This window comes from Camarhynchus parvulus, chromosome 12 (assembly GCF_901933205.1).
Source record: "Camarhynchus parvulus chromosome 12, STF_HiC, whole genome shotgun sequence".
In the NCBI taxonomy this organism is placed as follows: Eukaryota; Metazoa; Chordata; class Aves; order Passeriformes; family Thraupidae; genus Camarhynchus; species Camarhynchus parvulus.
The window spans coordinates 5162438-5188206 of NC_044582.1; the positions used below are offsets into that span (position 1 = coordinate 5162438).

Sequence of the window (25769 nt, forward strand, 5' to 3'; positions counted from 1 at the left end):
TTGACACGTATCCTGTCTAGCCTAGAAACTCCCCATTCCATGGGTTCCTATTCATCTTGGTGGCCGAAACCAGGTCCGAGCTCCCAGGTTTGCATCTTGCACGCTGACCGTGCGCCCAGCCTGCAGCTGCAGGGCATTTTCCTGTGTTTGTTACCTTGACACTGTCAATTCTCTTAAACTTTTTAGCTGGTTCATTTCACCCTTAATGAAAGACAGACTTCGAAGACTGGGGGTTACATGCTCAGTGATAACAAAACATTTTATTTTCTGGTTTTCCTGCAGCCAGTGTTACGACTGCAGGTGCTCAGCCACGGGGGAGCTCCAGGAAGAACTCTGAGGATTTTTTAACCAATTCTCCACCCCATCCAAAGGGACGGGACGGCTCTGTGGAGCTGCTGCGCCCTGCCAGGGTTCATGACAGGTGGGTGTGTTGTCCCTGTGGCCGTCCTTGGCCCGGGCTGGGCACAGGCACGTCCCGGAGCCGCACACCGGGGCGGAGACACCGCTGTCCCGGGGTCGCGGCGAGGCCCGCCCCGCTGCCTCAGCCGCACTGCCCGCTCTCAACATGGCCGCCCTGCCCGCTTCCAAAATGGCCGCCGAGGCGCCGCGCCCGCGCCAGGCAGCTGCGCGCCAAGCGCTGCATGGCCGCGGCCGCCCCGGGCATCTCTATGGCAGCGGGCGCTGCCCGGGCCCGGCGGCGGGAGGATGCCCCTGGCTGCTTACTGCTTCCTGCGGGCCGTGGGCAAGGGCAGCTACGGGGAGGTGAGCCTGGCGCGGCACCGCCAGGACCGCAAGCAGGTAGCGAGGGGCTGGGCCGCGGGGCACGGGCACGGCGGCGGGCGCGGTTCGGCCTGAGGGCAATGCCCGGGCTGGGCTGGGCGGGGTTGCCGCGGCGTCTGGTTCGGCTGTGACCCGCACCCAGCTGTGGCCCGGCTTTGGCTGCTGGTCCTGACCCACCCTGGGCACGACCAGGGACGTGGCATCGTGTCGGGGTGCAGGTGTGACTACGGCCTGGTGTCAGGGTGGGGCTGTGACCATCACCAGGTGTCGGGGTGTGGTTGTGACCATCATCTGGTGTCAGGGTGGGACTGTGACTGTCACCAGGTGTCGGGGTGTGGTTGTGACCATCATTTGGTGTCAGGATGGGGCTGTGACCGTCACCAGGTGTTGGGGTGTGGCTGCAGCCACCCGAGCTGCTGTTTCTGTTCTCTTCCCTTGTCCAAAAGAACTTTTATTAAAGATATGGAGAAGACTCTTCCCAGGAAGCTTTTTGTTGTGTCAGAGTAGAAGCACAAGCATTTATGTTGGAAAAGTGGAATAATCTGTCTAGTCTGGCCAAAGCAGAGGTGTTTGATAGGGAATGTGAAAGGGCAAAGAAATGGGGACAGAGAACATTCGGAGAGCAGTGCCACAGGAATCTGCTGTGTGAGTTTATGGCCGGGATTTTACTGGAGATGCTGGAGGAGGATTGTTCCAGCAGGGAGCAGAGGTGTGTCGTTCCCGGACGAGGGCACCTGTTCCCTGCCTGGAATGCCGAGGTGAATCCCTGTGACCCTTGGCATGGGTAGCAGTGAGGCAGGACTTGTTCCCTCCAGGCCATCACCACGTGCACAGTCCAACGTCCTCAAAGAGATCCTAACCCCGCCTCATCCCAAGAGTAAACAGTGCGTGGAGGTCACTTTCACTCGAATACAGGTCCTTGGATTTCATTGTGGTGCTGCTGGTCATTAAAACTAGCAAGAGCCTTGCTTTCTGTTTGTAGTTGCATGATAAATATTTGGAGTGTTTTACTGTGTTTTATCTTTTGCCAACTGTTACAAACTTTCTTCTCTAGCACGATGATCAGGATTTTTTTTTGATGTGGCTTTGGCACAGTGCCACATTTTCTGTGAAAGAAATTGTGTCTTATTTAAGCATATTTGCTATTAACTGAATGCTGGATTTTTGTGGAGAAGGTCAAGTAGCTTTAAGTGGTTAAAACAAAACTAACTGGAATTCATACACAATTTGGTATCAAATAAGGTGGAAGAGCATTGCAATAGATTTCAGTAGAGAATCTTGCCAGGAAAACATGCTCATTAACTAAATATAATCAATGCCAAGTTTAAAGTAAGGCTAATATATGTGCTTTTTGCATTTTGGTGTGTATTTTTGTTTTTTCCATTTTGGTGTGTATTTTCTAAAGGATGCTGATATAAGCTTAAACGATTTCCATGCCCAAAGTTGTAGTTGACTTGTCACACAGACCCCAGTAGTTGCAGAATTTCTATTTCATTTTGAAGTTAGGTGATGCTGTACACAATTACACACTCCTGGAAGCTTTGCAGCATCACAGGTTCTATCCAGCAGGCTTCTGAAACACAGAGTCACGAGGTGCTGTGGGTTTCCTGGGTAACTGGTTCCCTTGGTGTATAGGGGCATCTCCTCAGCACTAATTACATGTGCTGGGCTAATAAATAGGTGCAGTCTGGAGAGCAGACACTGAAGCATCTCTGAGGATGCTAAAATTCAGCAATTAAAAATACTTTAAAAGTTTCGATTTACAACATCTCCAATAAGAGCAGGTACAAGTATAACCATGACATGATTTTTCTGTGGGAAGCTGATGCCCTAAAGTGATGTCCTATAAAATTTTCATCAGGATTAGGGCCAGGTCAGACCTAAATACTGGTGTTGTGGGTGATGAAAGTGTTCTATGGATTTTATCGTCTCATCTTCAGCTTCATTAATGTTTTTGCTGAAACCTGAAATTCCTTAGAATTACATATAATGTAGTTCATATTAAGGAAGTAGGTAACAACTTTTCTGTGTAGCTTTGAGAAATTCTTGACCCATCTTAATGAAGAATAAAAGAAATTTAGGAGTGAACGTAAGACATTTTGTCTCTTTCAGATGACTTTTATCATTGTTTGCACATGACTGCATACTTTATATATATTTAAGTTTACTATTGATGTGGCCTTTTTGAGAGTAACTGTGGTGCACAAACAGGTACTTCAGGCTTAAAAGATGAGTGACAGGCACACGTTTAAAGTGAGAGTGGGGAGAAAAAGAGAAATGTGAACATCAATTAGAAGAAAGCAAAACACCACAAAATTCCTGAGCAGAGTTGTATTCAGGTGGATGAATGGAACACACCTGTTCCATTTTTATGGTGAAAAGGTAGAAGAGAAGAAGTTCTGCATAACTGTCATCCAAACTGCAGCCTCCATGTAGATGAATCAGTGGATATTTCAAATACTGCATTCTGGGGAACTCCCTAGGGCTTCTGCAGAGTCACTTTCATCTCTTACCATACACCTTGCCTTGTTTTTTACAGTACGTCATCAAAAAGTTAAACCTTAGAAGTGCTTCCAGCCGCGAGAGGAGAGCAGCAGAGCAGGAGGCCCAGCTGCTGTCCCAGCTGAGACACCCCAACATTGTCACCTACAGAGAGTCCTGGCAGGGGGACGATGGCCACCTCTACATTGTGATGGGCTTCTGCGAGGGAGGAGACCTCTACCACAAGCTCAAGGAGCAGAAGGGAAAACTCTTGCCTGAGAATCGGGTGGTGGAGTGGTTTGTGCAGATTGCCATGGCACTGCAGGTACAATGAAGTGGAATTTTGTCACCGTCAGATATAAACTTAATTTGACTTTTTATGTATTTAAAAATTCCAGCTAAGCTGCAGCCTTTGGATTCCTGTTTGGCTGGGTTAGCATCTAATTACAGTGGTTATTAGTACATTAAAAATGGATCATTGCAGTCAAATCAACTATTTTAAGTAAGAAATTGCTGACATATTTTATGTCCACGCCTCTGTAGCGCAGTAGACAGTGGTTGCCTTTGGTGTGTTTACAACTCTTGTCTGATATGCTTCTCTGGTTTGAAAGTTTACATTAAATTTAGAAAATTTAGCTTTTTGGGGGAAAAAAAAAGCTATTCTTTCAGAAGCATTTTGTGTTCAGTCTTTTTATTGCTGTTTTTAATGGTAAATTTAGACTACTAATGCATCATTTCTATTAAGCCTTATCCACTCTTTTAAATTTGTAATTGGGGGTTATGAAACTTTAAAGCAATTGTTACAGCAATAAAGACCAGACATAGATATTAACATTAAAGAATAAGAAATTGGACAGAAAATTCTATCTTAAAAGCTGGTTGTTGTGGTAAAAAATACACTAATTATGGGTACTGCTTGTTTATTATGACTAATTTTCTTCCCTGTTTACACAAAGCTCACATTATAATTTCTTCTGAAATGTTTTTGGACTAAGATTGTCAAGAAATGAAAGCAGCAGAAAGTGAGTTACAGTTTTAACTTTACATTTTTATTTCTCCATTTCTGCTGATGTATAAGGGCCATGCAGGGAGATTTGGTTAAAGCAGTGCCAAGTTTTGGGCCCCTGCCTGTATCAGTCACCTTTAATGTTGTTTCACCAATACTGTCTTAGCAGGTCACTCCTGACCTCGAGACGGATTTCTGTGTTGCTTCTGCTTTTGTGTTTTCTTTCTTTGATTTGTGTAATGAGATTTTACAGTTAGGAGTTGATTAACCTTATTTATATAACTTTTTCTCCCCAGTATTTACATGAAAAGCACATTCTGCACAGAGATCTTAAAACTCAGAATATTTTCCTGACACGAACGAATATAATCAAAGTGGGAGACCTGGGAATAGCCAGGGTGTTGGAAAACCAGTATGACATGGCCAGCACTCTCATAGGCACCCCGTACTACATGAGCCCTGAACTCTTTTCTAACAAACCCTACAACTACAAGGTACAGTATGACAATGTCGCTTCTATTTTCTTAGGAGCCTTTTATTTGTCTGAGATCATTACCTGTGTATTTTGGTTTCTTACTGCTTCCAAGTCTTTTTCATCTTCCCAAAGACCAAACAAAAAAATAGGAGAGATTTGTAGGAGCATTTGTTTCTGGAACTGTGTTTAGGAATTCAGAGCTTGTGCTAAGTTATCACAGCCAAGGTGTTCAGCAGGCTGCCTGTACCTCTCACAGCTGGAGAGATAGAGAATGGGAACAGAAATATCAGCCTGTGTTAGAGAGATGCACTTTCTGAATTTATTATATACTAGACAGGAAGTATACACTCAAAAGTTATATTAGAAATAACAGCAGCATTAAAAAAAAAAAAAGAAACTTTAATAAGAGGAATAAGCAGTGTTATTGTGAATTTAAAATAGAACAAAGCAAGCGTGTTCAGCTCTTGCCGTAAACACACCATAAATATGAGTGTCTGTAATGAGCAAGAACTGAGGGGAAACTTCTTCCAATGAAAAATCAAGATCTTTCATTTACAGTTAGGACAGATATTGTACTAAAAAAGGAAACAAGCAACTCTCTTCCCAAAGATAGCTAATTTCTACACTTCCTTTTGGATAGAATTGGAGATATTTTTGAGGAAATAGTTGACTTGATCAAAATTAAAAACAGAAGAGTGAGACTGAAACCAGAAGTTTGCAATGGGATTTGGGCTTAATTAGCTTAGTGTCACTAAAAGCCTGTTTGAAAGCAGGCAACTAAGTCCAACTTGTACAATTAACAAGAAGTTCCCAAACATTTTCTCTTCCCCTTTTTTCAGTCTGATGTCTGGGCCTTGGGCTGCTGTGTTTATGAGATGGCCACACTGAAACATGCCTTCAATGCCAAGGACATGAACTCCTTGGCTTATCGAATTATTGAAGGGAAGGTAAAAACTCCTGAAATTTTCTGTGTGCTTGGATTTCCTATCTAGAAATTGAGATTATATTTTCTAATCAGAAATATTGCATGGAGTTAAAAATAATTGCATGTAATGTACACCATCATATGTAAGACTGTTGTTTTGTGGTGGTGGATGATGTGATACCAAGGGAGTTATTCCTTTGTAGGTATGGCTAGAGTTTCTTGTTACCTCTTCATTTAATGAATATACTGAGTAATTTTCAAAGTTCTGAGATTACTTTCTTAATTTGCTTCTTGTTTTGCACAAACATTGCATGAAAATTAAATTACTGTGTGATGGCATTTTCCTGTTATGTAAGATTAGCTTATTTAAGTGTCTTCTTGCTTTGGCATACAATGAAGTGAATGTGGATTTATTTTATAGAAATTTTTAAGCCTATTTACAGAACTTTTACTGTTCATATTAATAAAATTAGGAATATTTCTTAGCCACACACTTGGAATTTCAGTATTTTGTTTAGCATTAGGCAATTGGGTAACTTTCAGCATTTGAACAATGAGTCTATTTTTTACACATATTTTTTATGTATCTGACCATAATGATCACACATAAATGTTTTAGAAGTAGCTCCTGTTGATGAATATATTAAATAATATCAGGCTTCCCTTTCCTTTCACAGCTGCCACCCATGCCAAAGGATTACAGCCCACAGCTGGTAGAAATAATACAAACTATGCTCAGTAAAAAACCTGAGGAGAGACCGAGTGTGAAGAGCATCCTGCGACAGCCGTACATCAAACAGCAGATTGCTTTGTTTTTGGAAGCCACCAAGGCGTAAGACATTTTCATTTGAGTGATTCTATGCAAAATATTCATGCTATTGTTGTCTTTTTTTACAACTTGTCCTTGGTTTTGTAGGAGGATAAAGTAAGTTTTGTTATGTGCAGCTACAAGGCATATGAACATTAGTTTCTGTGAATTCTTTGAGAAATATGGGGAGTTAGAGTGGAAAATATTTTTTTCTGCAAATGCAGAATAAAACTCTGTAGTGTTTAAAAATACAGAATTGGTAGAAAGCACACACCTTTCCATATGGTTCTTGAGGCCATTTATCATCTGTGAGTTGAAAAACCAAGTTCCTTTTGATATATACTGATATAATTATTTTTCTTTGTCAGGTTTAGTCAGTTATTTTACTGCTTCCAGATAGAACTGACCTTGGTGCTCTGCATAACAGGTGTATACTGCTGGCAGAGTCTGAATTAAGTTTTTAAGCTCCTTTTCTGGAATTGAAAATGAGGTTGTTGTGCACAGTCTATTGAAAAATCCCAGTATCTAATAGTCTTTGTATGAAACTCTTTGTATGATACTCTTTGTACTCTTTAGTGGAGTGGATTTTTTTTTAAATTAGTATAATCAAAAGAAATATTTTAAAACCTTGTTGATAGTGAATGAATGAGCAACTTTTATTTTCTTTACAGGAAAGCTGCTAGAAATCATAAGAAAACAGTGGATTCTAAACCTAAAGACCCTTGTTCTGTCATCTCAGCAAAGAATGAATCTCACAGCAGGAATGTTCCACACCAAAACCACTCCTCTGAGCAAGCCAGAAAATACAAAGTTGTAAGATATGGGGGTTTTTACCTTAAAAAAAAGCCAAAAAAACCCAAATCCCTCTTGCATTTTCTAAATAAAACCCTCAGTTTTATAACAAGTGCCTTGAGCATCCCTGAGAGCATTAGATCTGAATCCCAGCAATGTGTAAAATTCTTATTAGGGAAGAAAATGTTTTTAGATAAGAGTGGAAGTAATTAAACACCTGTGGATCAGTGAAGCTAATTGCAAGATCTGTAAGATGTTAACTAAACAACACCTGGTTTTATGCAAGTTACTCTTGGAGTATTTGGGGTCAAATAATTTTTCAAATATTTCATGACAAGTGGTAATAGTTTTTCCCAATCAAAAACATATTTAAAAACTAATTATACTCACAACCAAAATTCTTTATTGTTGAAATTCTTTCCAGTGGTTACAACAAACCTTTTGTAATGGTTAATCTTGTGCATGATTTTTGTTTTCTGTAAAAAGTCTTCTGTTCTGGTTTTGAGCTTTCAGTGTTGAAATACTGAATATATGTGGTGGAGCACATCCTAAAAACTCTTGGTGCTTGTTCCTCCCTTAGGGAAGAGCCTAGTGAGTACAACTTTGCTTTCATGGTCCTGGTGAAAAGTAGGTGTATTCCATGTGTACAAACCAGTACCTGAAATAGGTAATTTGCAAATCTGTATCTCTCTAAAAAGAGATACAGATGTGGATTTTGACTTTTTTGAGGCTCCTCATCTGTTATTGATCATAATTCCTTTTCAGTTCATGTGCTCTGGTATGTTCTTGATTTCCCTTAGTGCTTAGACAATTCTTTCATATGTGTGTAAAATGCAAAAGATTACTTTTTTATTTTTCTTTTAATCCTAGGATGAAGAAGATGGCATCAGCAAATGTAAAGCCAGCAAATTTTATCCCTCAGAGAAACAAGCTGTTGAGTTGGAAAGAAAACCAAGCAAAAATGATCTGAACAGCTTGGGAGACTCCATAGCTACAGTCAGTGGAGTGAACATTGATGTCCTCCTGTCTGAAAGGATGAAGCATGGAAGTGACAAGTGTGGCAGTGAGAGTATTCCAGAGAATAATAAAGCAAAGCATTTACATGTTCCAGGCCATTCTAAAATAACATCTAATAACCTACCAATTAGGGAGGATGGACAACAGCAAAGAGCAAGACAGGCTTTTAAAGCTGAAAGTGTTGAATCAAAGCCATCTTCTGTTGATTCTGTAGAAGATGAGGATGACACTTTGAAACTCCTGCAGCCTGTATCAAAAGACCCAAAAGCAAACTGACCTGGTAATGCATTTATGCTTATTTGAAGCAGATTTAACCAGTGGCCAGCTCTTACAATTTAGAGAGCTGCTGCACATGTTTTTCTGTCAAAGTAGGATGTTGCTGATGCAATTATTGGGATTCTTAAGTGGTTAGGAGCCTTGGGGTCAGATTTGCAAAGGCAATATAGTAAAGTAGTTTTGGGATTGTGTCTATCTAGATGATTGGAATTCTGTTTTTACAGGGAAAAAATTTACATTCCCAGTTATGAACAGAGAGTGTAAGAAAAGTTTTGTAGCTTTTGTTCTATGTTGTAAATAGGCCTGAATAATTTTGATTTGGATCAGGGTGCTAGTTGGTTGTGATTGTCTTTTCACTTTAATTTTGTTCTACCATGAGATTTTTAATGAGGAATCATTATTTGTTGTAGAGCTTGGATTCTACTGAAAAGCTGCTAGCACCCTTTGTTCCTGTTGTAATTCAAGTAAGTGACCTTCTTTGAAGGTTTAGTAGCTTAAGATGCTGGTACAGCAGGTATTTTATCTCTCAAATAAGAATTTATTGTGGTTGTACCTGTGCCATGTTAAGGTGGTTGCAGTCCAAATAGTAAAGGGGCCGGTTTTGATTTTTTTTAAGCGTGTTTGTGTAAATCTGAAAGTGACAGGTCTGCATTTTTTTTAAATGCTTTTACTTATTAGGATGATGTCAGTCATGGAGCTTCAGGAGATGCTCAGAGAAAAATGACCTTCCACAAGCAGCCTCACAGCAGTGTCAGTGAACCCTCTCTCCCACGGCAGCAGCAGCAGAAGAGAGAGCTTGCTGAAGGCTGCTCAGAGAAGGTGCAGATACTTGAAAAATACTTCTCCTCTCTCCTTTAAGACTCCTGTGTTTTTCCTCTTTAAACGTGGGACCTATTTTCTAAAAAAGGGTGGGTGTTTTAATGCTGTTCTTGTTTCATGTGTGTCTGTATGACTTCAGTGGTGACAAATGCAGATCACTGAAGGTGACTGTTAGAAGCAGCCTGAGTAGATCTTTGAAAATCCCCAGTACCTTTCAGGGGTGAGGTGGGTGTGCCAGATGGGCTGTGCCTTTACTGGGTTGCAGTGTTTCCTAGGAAATTCCATCAGGACTTCTCACTGTTTGTCACTACAAGTCAGTACCTTTGTGGATAAGGCTACTTGTGGTGGGTACTGGCTTAGTAGTGCTTTAGAACAGATGTGTAGTGGCTGCCCTGAGCTTCTGAGTGCAAACTGAAGGAAGAAATCCTGGCCTGCACACAGGATAAAGCTGTCAGTTCCTCCACACTGAGCAGGGAGGTTTCTTTGGGGAAAGGCACAAGGCTACAGAAGAGTGTGATTGGTCATTGATAACCTTGTTTTCTCTTTGGGTTTTGCTGTTTGGGGGTGGGGACAGTTGTTGCAAAGGCATTGGTTGAAAAATGGTCTGGGAGGAGGGGGATAAAATGTAGGGATGGAAAGAAGGGAAACCGATGCAAGCAGAGATGGGGAGAGGAAAGGATCAAGCTGGGAGATGTGAAGAGGTTACAGTAGGATTAAAAATCTCTGGCATCCAGCTTTACCATGCAAGAATGTCTTCTAGATTGCAGAGTACTTAAACTTTTAATAAAAATATATTAATTCTTGCTTGCTTCTCTGTCAAGTTCAGAGCAGTTTCTCCTCGGCCTCTACCTGTTCCTTCTGATGTGACCCCAAAGACAGCCCAGAGGGGTGCAGAGCACCCTGAGCCTGCAGATAGTGCCAAACCCAGCCAAGCAGCCATTCCAAAGGTTAGTGATAAAAACTGTGTCTGCTGGTTTTTGTCTCATTCCTTCTGAGCCGTTTGTTCCATGTGTGTGCGCACAATGAGTAAAGAAATGTTTGGTACCTTCCTGCTTAATGGAAGCCCTGCTCAGTGTGGGATGAGCCTTGCTGAGCCTTGGAGGTCAGAAGCCTCTTTTCCAGAGCTCAGATTGGTCTCATTGAAGACAGTTTTGTAATAAATAATTAAGCATTAAAATAATAGTTCCCTCTCCTTGAACCCTTGAAAAGGATTTTTTGCTTAATAGATGATTAGAAAACAAAAGCTGTGATAGTGATTGCAAATTAAGATGAAATTAACTTCCTTTGAAGGAGCGGCCCTTGTCAGCAAGAGAACGAAGGAGGCTGAAACAGTCCCGGGAGATGCTTCCCTCTGGTAATTTTTATGTTTATATGTTAACAGTTTATGTATAAGTAGCCTAAAAACTTTTCCCTGAAGAAATTATAGCTTCTTGTCTGTTCTTCACTTCTTGTTCTGCCATCTTCAGAACGGTATACTATGGGGCTAGTTCTGTGTTAAATAAAAAGTTCTCTTAACGTGTCTGTATTTTTCTGCTTTTTAGTTATGTTCAAATGTGTTCAGTGTTGACAACTTGTCTTTGAAATGTAGATAAAATGTAGCATATTCACTTTCAAACAGAACCTTCAATGTTTTCTATTAGCAAAATACCTACCTCCCTGCCTGCCTTCTGCTAGGTGATAGATTTTTTTCTGGCATGAGCATGGAACTACTTCAGAATACACACAGCTTAGTTGTAAATATTGTCAAAATGTCATCCTTCCAGTGGTTCCAGCGAGACAGTCATTAAATGGTGCAGCAGTTGAAGCAAAGTCACATGTGGAAAATTGTGTTAAAGTCCCCCAGTCCTCATCAGATCCCAGTATTTCTCAGGTAAACTTTGTCAAAAGTATTTCTTCCATGTTGGAACAGTAATAGATGCCATATTGTTGAATTACTTTTAACTATTAGAATTCTTGTTATTTATTCCCTCTTCCCTTAGAGAAAGAGAGAAGCCCATTGCCTGTCTGATGATGAGCTAAGCTCTTCCACAAGCTCTACAGACAAGTCTGATGGTGATTCCAAGGAGAAGTAAGGATTTTGTTTAATACTGTGCAAGAATTTTCACTGCTATACTGGACCTTGACTTGGAGTGGAAAAAAAGGCTTTCACACTTTATCTGTGCATAGTGAGTGATTGAAGGAGTATGTGATGCATAGAGGAAAACAGCCCCACTGAATTATTGTCTCTCTGTGACTGTACACTTTCCATGCTGAACTTTCTGGGCCATGGGATTGTGTAGGATGGTTTTGTGAACTGCAGCTTCCCAGGAAAACAATCTTCTAGCACCAAAGGACATCTACTGCCAAGATGCATTAAAAGCACAAGTTAAAAGGTGCCAATGTGCATCCTTTCCACTGTAAATGAGGCTGAATTTATCTCTGATTTTTGTCAGTGTAAGCAGCTTTCAAAAGATGCAATTTGTTGCATTACCAGAGTCAGCAGTAGCCAGTAGGATTGTGGGGTTTTTCCTGTGTTCTGAGCCTTTGTTAAATGAAATAGTACTGATTTTGCTATTGATAAAACTGCATCACAACTAGGAATTTAACATGGAATACTTATTAGGACCTGAATAAACTCATTGAAAGCTCTTGAAATGCAGGGTGGAAGTTGCATTATGATGGTGACTGAATTATTTCTTCCTTCTCTCCTAGGAAAAGTATGAATGAAATGAATGACTTGGTGCAGCTGATGACATGGACACTGAAAATGGACTCCAAGGAGAACTCTGAGTGCTGTGTAACCTCGACCCCAGCCCCAGAGTTTAAACTTCATAGAAAGTATCGAGATACTTTGATTTTGCATGGAAAATCACCTGATGAATCAGAGGATTTAAAAATGGAAGAGATTCCTTCAGGTCTGTTGCTCTGGGATTCTGTGGTAATACTTAGAGTCGTCCCATATTCTTCTGCAGAATATGAAAATTGTCTCTACTGAAAGTAATTACTACTGCACTGATTTTTTTAAATTGTATTTTATTTTTAATAGATATGTCATTGGTCCCTTGCAAGATCAGGAGAATGGTTGAAATCTTGAGATCTGATGTGGTGCAAGGATTGGGAGTGAAACTTCTTGAGAAGGTGTACAGAATCATGGAAGAAGATGATGAAGCGAAAAGAGAGGTGAATGCCTTCCATACTAAAAGTTTCATTTCTTTGTAAACCTAGATAAATGAGCAGGCTCTTTATCCTATTGAGCTAGGGTAAACCATGACTCCAGAAGGTCTTTATGTAGTCATGGGCAGGCAAGGACCGAAGTATATTGTAATTTTTATGCTTAAGTTTGATTCTAGATGTAGACTATATTCAAATGCAATTTCTTTTGTTTACCTTCACATTACTTGCCTTATGCCCCTTATGTCCAAAATAAGAAATAATTTAACATCAATCCCCAAATAGAGGTGAAAAAGGAATACCTCCAGCTCCTGATCAAAACTTAGTTACACTTACCCAGGCAGTATTTGATTTGTAACCTGTGAAGATCTTAAATTTTAAATTTTTGGGTGGGATTTGAAAGTCTCTTGCTTTTAGACAACAACAGTGTTCATTTTTCTTTTCTCTCATCCACATTGCCAAGCTTCACATGCTTCCTTGAGCTTTGGTATTTTTCTGTTAATATTTTGGTAGCATCTGCTTTTTTCAATGCCAGTAAATGTTGTGGGTTTTGTTCTGTGTGTGTTCTGAGCAGCTGCAGTTGCGGGAGCACATGGGAGACAAGTACGTCAGTTACAGTGCGAAGGCTCGGCACCTCAAATTCCTTGAAGAAAATGTGAAGCTCTGACCAGAATCTTTTCCTTGGACAAAAGAACTGTTTTCTAGCTCCTTTGATAGACTGGACCAGCTTACAAAGCACGTTCATCCACTGATCTCCTTTACTGGAATAAGGAGGTGAACTTGCAGGAAACGTTAAGAGTTCATAGTAATATTTTTCATGTTAAAATGTGAACCAGGCTATCACTTTCTCAGAAGAGAAACTTCTGAGTTGCTCTTTAGTTTAGTTTAGTTTTTATTCTCTTAAAAAGTTGCTTTCCATAGGGGTCGATACCAAGTTTTGTATACTAAGGAGTGTCAAAAAAGATTATGTTCTGGTTTGAATTTGTATAGCAAAAGGTTTTTGGTATGGTCTCATACTAAATACAGTAACAAAATCTCTGCCAAGGCTCTGATGTGATAAACTATAATCTATTACATCAGATAGTTGTGAAAATTTAGCATGAAGAGACAATTACTAATTTTTGTGGAACTCAAGGTCCTCAGGTTGTGTAAATTGCCAAGTCCAAGTGCTGAAGGGGGCGGCTGTACTGTTTGCAAGGAGAGACTTTGCTCTTGTGTTTTGTTGCTGAGGCAGTCACCAAGGTGGGGGAAAGCATTTGGTATCTGGATAAAGTAAGTCTGAAAATGTTTGAAAGGAATGGAGCATGGTTACCATGGTTCCAGTTGGAGAAATCCCTTTGCCTTACAAATACTAATTCCTTTCAGGAATGAAAGTGCCCAAGACCAGAATCTCTTAGGGAAAAGATAAAACACTTATTTCTCTTTATTTGAATCCAGAGTGTCTCACTACAGCCCCCAGGCATTGTTGTGTACCATACCTACAGGAAAAGCAAACGTTTTTTAAATAATAAAGAAGTCAAATGGAATTGAATTTGTAAAATAAATAAACCTGTCTCTTTTCCTGCCTGTAGCTGAAATAGCTGTGAAGGAGCTTACTGACGTGACAGTTGTAAAGTAAAACGCCATACCTATGGATCCTGCTGCCTCTCACACACTGCATGCTCAAGTTACAATGTTTCAAGAGCAATTCTTACTTGTTCTTCCCAGGGAAATTTATTTTAAATAAAAACTGGCCCTCTGCACTCTCCTATCCAAGAACAGTTATTGTCAGAACTGTGGGGTATGTACCATTTCATAGTGTTTGTTACAACCTGGCACTACTGGCAACTTGCTTTACACACAGTTAGAAACATTCCAGTAGAAGTTCAGCTGTTTATTAATCTCTTAGGCTATGGCAACAGCTTAACTAGAATTCATTTTATTCACTGTGTTCCTTTTCAGTGAAATACTCAAGATGTGACCTCCAGTAGCCTTCTGAAGTTAATCCCCCCATCCCTGTGTTCCCAGTGACTCCTGTGAACCTGCAGACCCAATTTCCAGCCTTCATGCTCCCTGCAGAGCTTGGTTGTACTCATGGATGGATACAAAGTACTAAGAAAAAACCCAAACACTAAGCCAAGAAGTATTTCTCAATGGAAATTAATTTGACAAAACTTAACAAAGTAACAGCCTGGAAACCATCATTTTTAGCTTTTAGAATGTCTCTTTGGCTTCCTGTCTGCTGCCTTCTTCTCTTCCGTGCCCGACTCCTGGACCGGCAGCCACTTGAGGGGATTGCGGCGGTACATGGGCCACGGGGGGAGCGTCAGCTGAGGGCAGAGGAGGCAGTCACAACAGGGACACTGAGTGCTGAGGGGCTGTTCTGTACAGCTCCTTGAGAAAATCTTCATCCCCAACTCATTATCTATTAGTCCTTTAAAAACTCTTACAATTTCATATTACAGTTTATATTGCAAAGTCATGCTTAAGTTTGTGACGAAAGCACCCTAGGTTCTTGCAATTAGGAGGACAGCATCCACCCTGAAGAAAAAAGGACTCCTGAGGTGACACCAGCATTTCCAGCACCTCCCACATGCACTGAGACCCTCCCCTTTTGTGGCATCACAGGTAAGTAACTCGCATGTTTAAGTAAGTAAGGAGCAGATGGATGATGATGATGCCAGAGAATTACAGGGGCTTTTCAAAACAGTGGAATGCCTGTGTGTCTTGAGTAGTGATTGGTCAAATTGTGCTGTATCTGAACTCTTGAGAGGTGTAAGAACCACAAGTAAAACCAGATTGGTTTTACTGTTATTTACTATTTTACTATTGGGAATGCCCCAATAGGAATGGGACGCCTGTCATGTATAGATAAGTAATTACTCCTGGAACTCCATATTGTCTCCTCAGGCAGCAGGGGACAGCTGCAGAATTGTCACGACAAGCTGCTACTGCACAGAAAGCCTCCCTGTCCTTTCTGTTACTAATGCTGTCAGCTGGACTTACTCTAACTTTTAATTTAAATGAAAAATTAACTCAAAAGTGGTATTAAATTGCAAAAATTCTGCCAGCATTTAAAACAAAGCACTTAATGGGCTGCAAAGCACTTTATGCAGATCAAAGGAAGCACAAATATGTATTAATAAATCTGAATTGCAGAGCAAACATTAGTCTGTGCTGACAGCCCCTCAATTTAGCAATTATTCCAGATTAAACAGTGCATGTATTTTTTGGTTTGGGGAAAAAACATTCTTACCAAACATGATAAAGCAAATCCAGCCATAACTATGTAGACAGTCCATCCAAACTGTTCAGTGATGTATCCATAGATGAAACCAATTACCTGGAAAAACAAACATTAAAAAAATTCACACTTTAAATGAAGGAAAACATTTCCCATGACATGATTAAGATGCAGGGGTGGATCTAGGTAGGAAAATACAGGTTTTTCAAAAGCACATCTTTCAAACCTTTTCAAAAGTGCAGGCCAACAATGAAAGTAAAAGATGGGAAGAAGGAGAGTTTTAATCCATAACAGCCCTTTTGACTTTGTTTAAAGCTTTTAGTGACCCCAAACAATAAAAAAATACTTATAAGATCAGAAAAGAAAGTAGTCCTTTATGTTCTCACCCACAGGTCTACTATACTTACTGCAGAGACAAGAATGATTCCTTGAAAAATCTGTTCTGCTAATTTTTGGCCCTTGTAGTCCTGTGGAAAGAGACACTTTTTAGTCAGTTATTCAAAACACAGACCTGCCCACTTAACTCTTTCAGGTTAGATCCTACAGTCTACCTGACCATGGGTTCTCAGCGTTTTTGTTCAACTTTCAAACCAGATTGGAATTATTTTTCTTACAGTGGCTGAAAACACCTCCTCTGCAGGCTTGACCACATCACCTAGAAACAGAAGCAAGCACTGTCTGATCAGGGTAAGTAATGCAAGTTCAAAATATCATTGTAGTCACCTTAACATCACTAAGTAAAGCTGTATCAGCACAGAAGAGGCTGTGCCCAAGAGGGCACGGTGTGTGTGGCACCTGAGTTCTGGAGAAGGCTGACAGATCAATGTCTCCAGGGTGGGTGCTAACAGGATGGTGCCACACTCTCTTCAGTGGTGCCCAGTGCCAGGATGAGGAGCAATGCCATAAACTAAAACACACCAAGTTCTACCTCAACAGAAGGAAGAATTTTATGTTGAGGATGGCAGAGCACTGGGGCAGGCTGCCTAGAGAGGTCGTGGAGACATTCCAAATCCACCTGGATTCATTCCTGCTCCAGCTGACCATGCCTTGGAGGGTTGGACTGGATGATCTCCAGTGGTTCCTTCCGCACCCAACTAATCTATGTTTGCATGATGTTAGAACACTCTGGGAGCACACGCTGCCTTCTGTCCATAGCAGAGGCAGGAAAGCACAGAGGGGTTTCCCTTACACAGACAGCTTCCTTTTACAGCGTGACAGTCCCAACTCGCAGGTCAAAACCCGGAATTACAGGGATTCATCCTGCATCCCCCTAGCCGTGCCTCGTACACGGGTGCCAAGATCGCGCAGGGGACACTGAACCCCGCACCCAGCCGTGTCACCATGCGTGCGGGGGGCGGCGTGCTCACCGTGCGTGCAGGGGACACTGAACCCCGCGCCGGCCGTGTCACCGTGCGTGCAGGGGACACTGAACCCCGCACCGCCGTGTCACCGTGCGTGCAGGGGACACTGAACCCCGCGCCCGGCCATGTCGCGCAGTGCCCCGGTGCCGAGGCCCGAGCGGGCCCTACCATCTGCGTGGGGATGGAGCGGAACACGCTCAGCATGGCGGCGGCGCTTCTCCGGCTTCTTCCCGTTCCTCTTGGCAGCTGTCTCCGCGCTCCCGAGTAGGGCCCTGCTGTTCGCGGGGCGCGGCGCGGCCTCTCCGCGGCTACCGGCGCTCGTCGCGGCGGAGCGGAAGGCGGCTGCTGAGCTGGCCGGAAACACGCCCCGTCCGCCCCGCCCAGAGCCCCGTCGGCCGGGGGTGCCGCCCCCAGCCCCGGCCATCGCCTCCGCGCCGCCGCCGCTCCGGGGCTGCTCCGCTCCCGCTCCCCCAGCCCGCCGGGACGCATCCCCTCGGCAACGGCGGCTTCGCCCCGCAGGACCCCCGGCAGGAGGCGCCCTCCCCCGGCAGGTGCGAGGCGCCGCGGAGCCGCCTGTCGGAAACCCGCGCTGACTCGGCGGCTCGCTGACCGCCCTCCCGCCCCAGCCTCGGGCTCGTCTCACGGAGCCGCCGGGCGCCGCCGCGGCCCCGGTATCGCGGCAGGGTGGGCGCGGCACGGGTTGGGCGCCTGGCGGCGGTCAGGCACCTGGGCGGGCACCCGCGGGCCGCGCGCTGCCGCGGTGGCGGCGCGGACGGACGGTCCGTGAGGGGCCGGGGCGGTGCGGGAGAGCCAGGCACGGGCCCACCGGCCCCGGAGCGGGGCTGTGCCCGCAGAGCAGCCCGGGGAGCGCCGTGTGCTCTGCAGACAGCCGGCGGAGCGGCGCGGTGTGGGTTTTATTGTGGTCCGTGACCATCCCTGTGCAAGGGGCGTTCTGTCGCTATCCCGAGCCCGGCTGCCGCGTGTCAGTGAGGCGTCGGCCGTGTCCGTGCGGTGCCGGCCGTGTCCGTGCCCGCCTGAGCCCCGGCGCTGGGAATCGCCCAACGGGACGTGGCGTTGTGCTCCCAGGCAAAGCTCCGTGTCCCGCCCCGTGCCAGCAGTGCGGTGGTGCTCGGAGGGCTCAGGGCAGGGATTTGTTGGGCTCTGCTGGTGTGTCTGCCCCGGGGGAGAAATGCAGCAGCGGGAAGAAAGTGCTTCTGGTACATGTAACAGTCACAGCGCAGTCTGAGGTGTTTTAATTTTGGGATTTCGCAAGTCTCTCGCCGTTTCTGCTATTTTGCATGTTGTTAAGGAGCTTTCTGCGTGTCATTTCACAGCTCCTTCACACGCCAGGTTACACAGCTCTTGTTCTGATTTCACCTCGACCCTTAAATTATGAACAAGCATGTTTGAATTTCTTACCGAAATTGCATTGGTGTTGTTGCTACCCACTTCTATCGCATGATGGTACTGCCTTCTTTCCCACTTTTTTTCCCCAGTTCAGATAGTTAAATAAACAGTTGCCGCAGTAAAGAAAACATACATAATCTTCCAGATCTTTCAGATTACTTTTGATTGGCAGAAGGATTTTGGCCTTTTTCTGTCAGTGAAGTGGCAAGATCTGCATGTCTTCTTTTTATCTCTGACATCTTCATTAGATATGTGATTGTAGTGAGGGAGTCCCTAATATGAGAAGGACATGGACCTGTTAGAGTCCCTTCCAGTGCCTAAAGGGGCTGGTCAGGGACTTTGGACAAGGTCATGAATGACAGGACAAGGGGGAATGGCTTCCAACTGACAGAGGGCAGGTTTAAATGAGGCATTGAGGAGAATTTCTTCTCTGTGAGGGTGGTGTGGCCCTGGCACAGGCTGCCCAGAGAAGCTGGGATGATGTCTGTGCCCATGGCATGGGTTGGAACCAGGTGATCTTGAAGGTTCCTTCCAACCTAACCCATCCTGTGATTCTGTGGTTGTAGTATGGTCCTGAGACCATACTCACTTTTTAAAATATAACATAGACTTTTATGTATGTCATAAAACTGACAGAGGGAAACACTCACTGCCTTGGGCACTGAAGCTGTTGTGACACTCCTGGTGGATAGTGTGCTGTGCCTCATGGAAGAATGCACTGACAGTGACTGCTGTATTTTTTTCTTGCAGGTTTGCAGGAACCTTATGATAATAAAATAAGAATAGGAAAATGACGTTAAGGAAAGGTATGTGTATATGTGCTTGTCTGATTTTTTTTAAATCTTTTGTGTCTGAGTTTCTCAGTTGTTCTCTGGTTATATTGATAAAGATTTTTCTTCTTAATTTTCAGTGAACATTTCCATCCTTATAGTGGCTGTTGTCATATTTTTGCTAGTTATTCATCATAACTTCCTAAGCCTCAGTGACTTCCTGAGACGGGAATTGTCAGGTATGTTGGGGTTTATTTTAGTTTAAAAATATATATATTTTTAAGATTTGGTGGGAAAACACCTGCTCTGGCCAGACAGAACCTACCATGTGGTTTGAGTGAATGGGAGGGGGAAGTTAATGAGGTCATAGGCGTGGCAGAGGGGACCAAAGGCAAGTACAGACTACTGTAGCTCAGCCTTTTAATACCTTGTGCTGTGTGTGAATATGTGTGGTTAAATGTGTGCAGTTTTTTGTAAATGTGGTGTTATTCTATTCATTAGCATCTCGGATTCTCAAAAGCTGATGCTCTGAGTGTTTGATACTGGCTCATTGTAATCCACACCTCAGCTCAGACATCCAAGTGTATAGCAGAAATAACTGAAGTGTTGGGAATTTTAGTGTGGTAATAATAATATATAATAATAAAAACAAGTATGTAATTTTTATTCCACAGATCCAAGTCCCTTAGGACTTCAGCCTATAGATTTCATTCCTGCAGCTCCCCAGAGGCTGGCAGATGAGAGGAATGACAAGGAGATTCCTGTGGTCATTGCAGCCTCTGATGAGAGGCTCGGAGGGGCAATTGCAGCCATGAACAGCATTTACCAGAACACCAGAGCCAACGTGGTTTTCCACATTGTTACTTTGAATGATACTGTGGATCACTTGAGGTAATGGTCTTTTCACTGGATTCCCACAGCACGGTGAACTCTGTATTTCTGAGAGGAGAGCAAGCTGCCTTTCCCTGGAGCTGGGCTCCTCTGACTCCCAGTCCCAGCAGCTCTTTGACAGAGCTGCTGTGGGAGTCCCACCATTCCTCCTGGTCAGGTTTCAGGGATGGAAAAGAAACACCTTTTCCAATGGGCTTATATCCAACCAGTGAGGTTGGAGTCTTTTGTTGGAAGGGGTGTAAAAGGTACTTTTACATTTCATCTAAGTAATTCATATGCTGGCAATCATGTTTCTCCATTTTTGTAGATTGTTCTTTGATCCTGTTATTCTAATCCCCTTCTGTCCACACTGATGGTTTTGGGAAGGGCCTGTGCTAACAGGAGTGTGTATTTCTGACAAAGCAAGAAGTGACCTCGTACCTTTCACCTGCCCCAGGTGTGCAGGTGCTGACCCTGGACTTGCCCCTGTGGCCACACAGGACAGCACTGATGGCAGCATCAATTACATCCCAGATGTGTTTGTTGGGCAGGGAAGTGAGTGGCCACCTCCAGATCTGTCACTGTTAGCTGGGTCTCCTGCTTTTCCCTTGATTTTGTCTCATCTAACAAGATCTGTGCCTTTCTCCTGCTTGCAGGATGTGGCTGAGGAGCCCTCCTCTGAAAAACATGAGGTACCGAATTCTGGATTTTGACCCTCGTGTCTTAGAAGGCAAAGTACAAGTGGATCCCCAAAGGACAGACACCTTCAAACCAGTGAGGATGATGCTGATTACTTTTTGCAATTAGTAGTTAATAACAATATATTTTGATGCTGGCTTTTGAACCCAGATGGAGATCAAAACCAAATCTGTTAGCATAGAAGCAATCTTTCATAATAAAATTCCTAATTTTCAGTAGAATTAAATATCTAGATAGTGAGAGATGGATTTGAATATCTACGTAGGCATGCCTAGGATAATTTTTTGCTGCTAGCCACAGTGAAACGCTGCAGCTGGTATGTCAGCACCTCAGAGGTGCTGCAGATCTATGTGGAGAAATAAGAAATTCTTATATAGACCATTTTTAAAGTTAGTTTATCAATGCATATATTCATGGTAAACCAGGAATTGATGGAACTTATTTATTTTAAATTGTAGGATATTGCTGCCTATTTTACTTCCTCTATAGATGTTGTCTTGGGCATTAATGCCATAGATAAGTGCCAGAAAAATCAGTTAATTTCACATTTATTTGGACACTTTTTTTCATTTAATTCTCCACTTCTCTTGCTTTGCTGTTCTCACAGTTAACTTTTGCAAGATTCTACTTGCCCAGCTTTGTACCTCATGCAGAGAAGGTCATCTATGTGGATGATGATGTTATAGTGCAAGGTATGGGACCTTTGTTAGCTGCCACTGGCCTTGTGCTGAGGTCAGTGTCTTATCTCTCACAGAACCCAAACATTTCTGTACAAACTTTGTAAATATGAGTGAATTGAGTTAAACTGAGTAGCTTTATCTGCTGTAACAATGGACTGAACAAATCCTAACTTGGCACTTAGTCAGGATTGCTTTTGATTTTCCTGTGCTTGCTTCCATTTTCCAGATGATATTGTTGAACTTTACAACACTCCATTGAAACCTGGACATGCAGCTGCATTTTCAGATGATTGTGACTCAACCAGTAGTAAAGTTGCTGTCCGTGGAGCAGGCAATCAGGTTAGTTTTAGTCTTGCTCAGTGATAACAGTACTGTAGATCTCAGGCTTTTGGGAATGCTCCAAATGCTGAAACCTAAACATGTGACTGTCCCTGCCCAAACCAGCTTTACAAATGGGACCTACAGTTTCTGTTCAGGCACAGTAAATTACCTGGACTTTTTGCTTTACAGTGAGAGCAGTTCTTGTTGTGGAACAGGTCTGAGAACATTGAAGGGACAATTTTGCATTTCTGAATGTATAAAAAGTACTTTATCTGAGATTGGTACCATATTAATAATATGGTATTATTAAGACCATGCAGCATTCCTTAAAATATGTAGTCTATATAATCATATTTTTAAAACATTACACCTCTTAAGCTTTCTTTCTCTCATTTTAAAGGAAGGGATATTTACTATAACAACTTCAACTTACACCTGTCTGCTGTGAGTTGTGCAGAATTTTTCTTTAGGAATTTCCCCATATATTTTAAGCTAATTTCTACTCTCTTTTTTCCTCCCAGTATAATTACATTGGGTTTTTAGATTACAAAAAAGAAACCATCCGAAAGCTTGCCATGAAAGCCAACACCTGCTCTTTCAATCCTGGAGTTTTCATTGCCAATCTGACTGAATGGAAATTACAGAACATCACTAAACAACTGGAGAAGTGGATGGCACTTAATGTGGTGTAAGTACCCCAGGCTAGGGGTGCCAGCTGCTCAGGGCTTGGGTTCTGCTGGTGGCACTTCCCTCTAGAACGGGGGGCTCTGTGTGTGTATCTCTGCTGCAAGTGAAAAATCAACTGATCAGCATCCTTTCCACTTCCAGAGAGGAGCTCTACAGTAAGACTCTGGCTGGCAGCATCACAACACCTCCCCTGCTAATTGTGTTTTACAAGCAGCATTCCAGTATTGATCCCATGTGGAACGTCCGACATCTTGGTACGTATGAAGCGTTTGTGATGCTGCTCCTCCAGGGTGTTTTTCCAGGTCTGTAGCTGGACATGTTGATGATGTAGCAAACTGAGCTTTTATTCCCCTATTCTGTCCTTTGTTCTTTAGGAAAAACAGCTCTGCAATTCCATCTTGGGGCTTGTGGGCCTGAGTCTTTCTCAAACTGCTGGGGGTTAGTTCTTGAACTGCCTTACTCAAAATCCCTCATATTTTCCACAAATATATTGTATCTGATGTGATCCAAGGTGTTTCTTCCAAAACAGTTGAGAAGGGCAGACATTCATGTCTGTTCTACTGGTGAAACCCCAGTGTTGGGAGAGCTTTTTCAGGTTATGTTTCTGAAGAGCAATACATAGGCTGCTGAATTCATCTGGGTGTTAACAGGGTTTTAAAGAACTTGGAAGTTAAGTGTATGAAAATAGACATAGAAAGATCAAAGTGAATTTTAGTTGCACCTAAATGTCACTTTGCCCTTATTTCTACTTCCCCTATTACCTCCTTTCTCCTTTGTTAAATCCTTTGTTTTGAAGTTAACGTTTTGCGCGTTGGCATTTCGGCTGCCTTTATTTCAAACACTAATGCTTCTTTTTCAATTGAAGGGTCTAGTGCTGGGAAAAGGTACTCTCCTCAGTTTGTGGAAGCTGCCAAGCTGCTTCATTGGAATGGACATTTCAAACCCTGGGGAAGAACAGCTTCCTATGCTGAAGTCTGGGAGAAGTGGTATGTCCCTGACCCTGCAGGCAAGTTCAACCTGATCCGCAGACACTCGGAGGCCTATGAAGCAAAGTAGAGTCCATTTGAATAAATGATGACATTTTCTCAGGAAACTTCTGGAGCCAAGCAGAATATTTTTCTTTAAGCCAACTTGTATTACGGAGCTGACCCTGCCTTCTGGAGCACAAGCATACTTGTTCAGGTGCAGTTCTGAAATGCACAGGTCCAAAGGAGGCTCCTGTCACCTGTGTGACACAAGATGCTACTCCAGCAGCACTACAGAAAACAAGGGAAGATCTCCACAAACAAGCACTTTTTTGTTTTGTCATTTCAGTTGTGTTCTCCTGCTTCTTACTACAGGTCTTCTAGCAGGGGATGATTTGGTCAATTACAGAAACAAAGTTTCTAAGAACAAGATACAAATTCAGCTGGTGCTTGCGCCGGCATATCTTGCACAGCAATGTACTGTAATTAAGAGCTGCCTGGGTTTTGTTTTGTTGTTTGTTTTGTTTTGTTATCCTGTGAAATAATTCCCTCAACAACTCTTCCTTGCATGAAATCTCCTCCCAACCATTTCTTTTTAAGTCTTTCTTACAGAATTCTGCAAAATTGAATCCTTTTTGAAAGATTAATCCTTTGAGTATTATTTCACTATGCAAAATGGTTTTAACTGCCAGTGAACACTAAACCAATTTTTTTGGAAAGTGGTAGATGAAACTTTGTTCAAAAATAAAGCTAATTGTAACATGCTGACTCTAGCCTCAGGTAAATGGCAATCTAATTTCACTCTTGATATAGGAAGTGTTTCCTTTGTACAGAGTAGCAAGTGATTAAAGCCAAAGTGAATTGATCTGGTCTAATTCTAACTTTTAGAATTAGAAAGCAATCTAATTCTAAAATAGTACAAACTACTTATTTTGGGGACCAGGCTGTATTAATTAGAGATTAACTTCGTTATTGTTGAGTTCCTCATAGCTCTCTCAAGTGAGCTACACTCTGCTATAGTTTTTCCTGCTGTGCCTTTCCCTATCTGGGAACTCATCAAATGAGATGCCTGTGCCCTCTGCAGCCAGCTGCCCATCACCTGTGCTACAGGTAAGTTGATTTGTTTTTTCTAGTTGTATTGTTGAGTGAGAGTTATTATCAGCTGATATATCCCAGCAGCCACTGTGCCAACTACTCCATTTAACAGAGGTTTGCACTCAGGCTTGTGAAGAGCCCTTGGTGGAGGATGTTCAGACAAAAGGCTTTGTGTTCACGCAATGACAGCTGAGTCTGCCTGGTCTGAAACACAGGGTAGCAGAGGTAAAGGACTCCTTGACTGTAAATATGGTTTTAGTTCTGCTTTAAAAGGATTTCAAACTGCTGCTCTCATTGCAGTCACTGCCTGTAGTTCTGTTTCTGTCATGGATACCCTGATCTGGTTTGTTACCCGTTGTTTCTTTTCCTGGGTTTTGATGAACCATAAGAACCATTCTTGTCGCTGAAGCAGTTAGGAGTAATTAAGTAAATTCACTTACCAACTTGGAAAGATTTTACTTTGATTAGCTGACAGTGCAATTCAGCTGAGTAAGCTGGGTTTTAGTATGCACTTGACATCTTTTTAAGCTGCCCATGAGAATCTATGCCTCAGCTTACATTGAGGGAAAACACACTTATTTATAAAAGAACACAGAAATAGGAAGAAAACAGATGCACAGGAGGTATTTAGTGTCAGGCATTTATTATAAACATTTAATTCTTTGAGCAGCTGCAGGGCCTCTTGGCAATGCTCTTGCTATCCCACTTTGCTACAGGCTGAGCACAGCAGCACATCCTTATTGCACAGGGCAGTGCTCTGCTTAATATGGGCCAGTTATTGCCAGGTGTAACAGGTGCCATCAGGAAACAACACTCTTGTTCAAGTGCACTGTTCAAGATCAACTTGTTTCCCAGTGGAGATGGATTACTAATAAAATCTCTTTTACCATTCCCAGTGAAGGTTCAAAACATAAACCAGTGTTTGGGTAAAATACCTTATCTAGCTGAAATAAGGAGCATTTTCTAGCCAACCTTTACATGTGAAAATTCTAAAAGTTTTGCAAAAATGTACTGAAAAGTCACTGTCTAAAGTCATGCTCTAAGGGTAAAATCTTTGTAATCCTCTAGGAAAACTCAGATTTGTTGTTTGAATGTGACTAGAATGTAACATTTATCATTTATCTTTCAAAGACAAAGGGTTTATCCTCTTGAAAGGTATTTT

General features: G+C 42.6%; 3 protein-coding genes across 4 annotated transcripts; 2 read left to right on the forward strand and 1 right to left on the reverse strand.

Moving 5' to 3' along the window:
• Positions 1-629: 629 nt before the first annotated feature.
• Positions 630-13567, forward strand: NEK4 (NIMA related kinase 4). The gene is given in 17 exon segments (XM_030956531.1): positions 630-798; positions 3320-3586; positions 4564-4761; positions 5582-5689; positions 6345-6499; positions 7147-7288; positions 8138-8545; positions 8547-8564; positions 8971-9024; positions 9239-9379; positions 10201-10326; positions 10670-10733; positions 11143-11249; positions 11359-11447; positions 12071-12273; positions 12405-12538; positions 13104-13567. Coding segments are annotated over 17 exon segments (2400 nt in total). The 5' UTR covers positions 630-705; the 3' UTR covers positions 13197-13567.
• Positions 13568-14223: 656 nt separating this feature from the next.
• Positions 14224-17552, reverse strand: SPCS1 (signal peptidase complex subunit 1). 2 transcript variants are annotated; one of them, XM_030956533.1, is made up of 4 exons: positions 17282-17473; positions 16160-16219; positions 15765-15851; positions 14224-14838 (listed from the first exon to the last, which is right to left on the reverse strand). In XM_030956533.1, the coding sequence occupies exons 1-4, from the start codon at positions 17315-17317 to the stop codon at positions 14716-14718; spliced, it is 306 nt and encodes a 101-aa protein (XP_030812393.1). In that variant the 5' UTR covers positions 17318-17473; the 3' UTR covers positions 14224-14715. The 2 variants fall into 2 exon arrangements, with proteins under 2 accessions (XP_030812393.1, XP_030812392.1); XM_030956532.1 differs by lacking the exons at positions 14224-14838; positions 15765-15851; positions 16160-16219 and adding an exon at positions 16265-16407 and having other exon boundaries at positions 17282-17552.
• Positions 17553-19238: 1686 nt separating this feature from the next.
• GLT8D1 (glycosyltransferase 8 domain containing 1) lies at positions 19239-24280 on the forward strand. Its single transcript, XM_030956535.1, has 9 exons — positions 19239-19326; positions 19431-19529; positions 19965-20181; positions 20817-20934; positions 21467-21551; positions 21766-21878; positions 22382-22548; positions 22689-22801; positions 23413-24280. The coding sequence occupies exons 1-9, from the start codon at positions 19311-19313 to the stop codon at positions 23601-23603; spliced, it is 1119 nt and encodes a 372-aa protein (XP_030812395.1). The 5' UTR covers positions 19239-19310; the 3' UTR covers positions 23604-24280.
• Positions 24281-25769: the final 1489 nt, after the last annotated feature.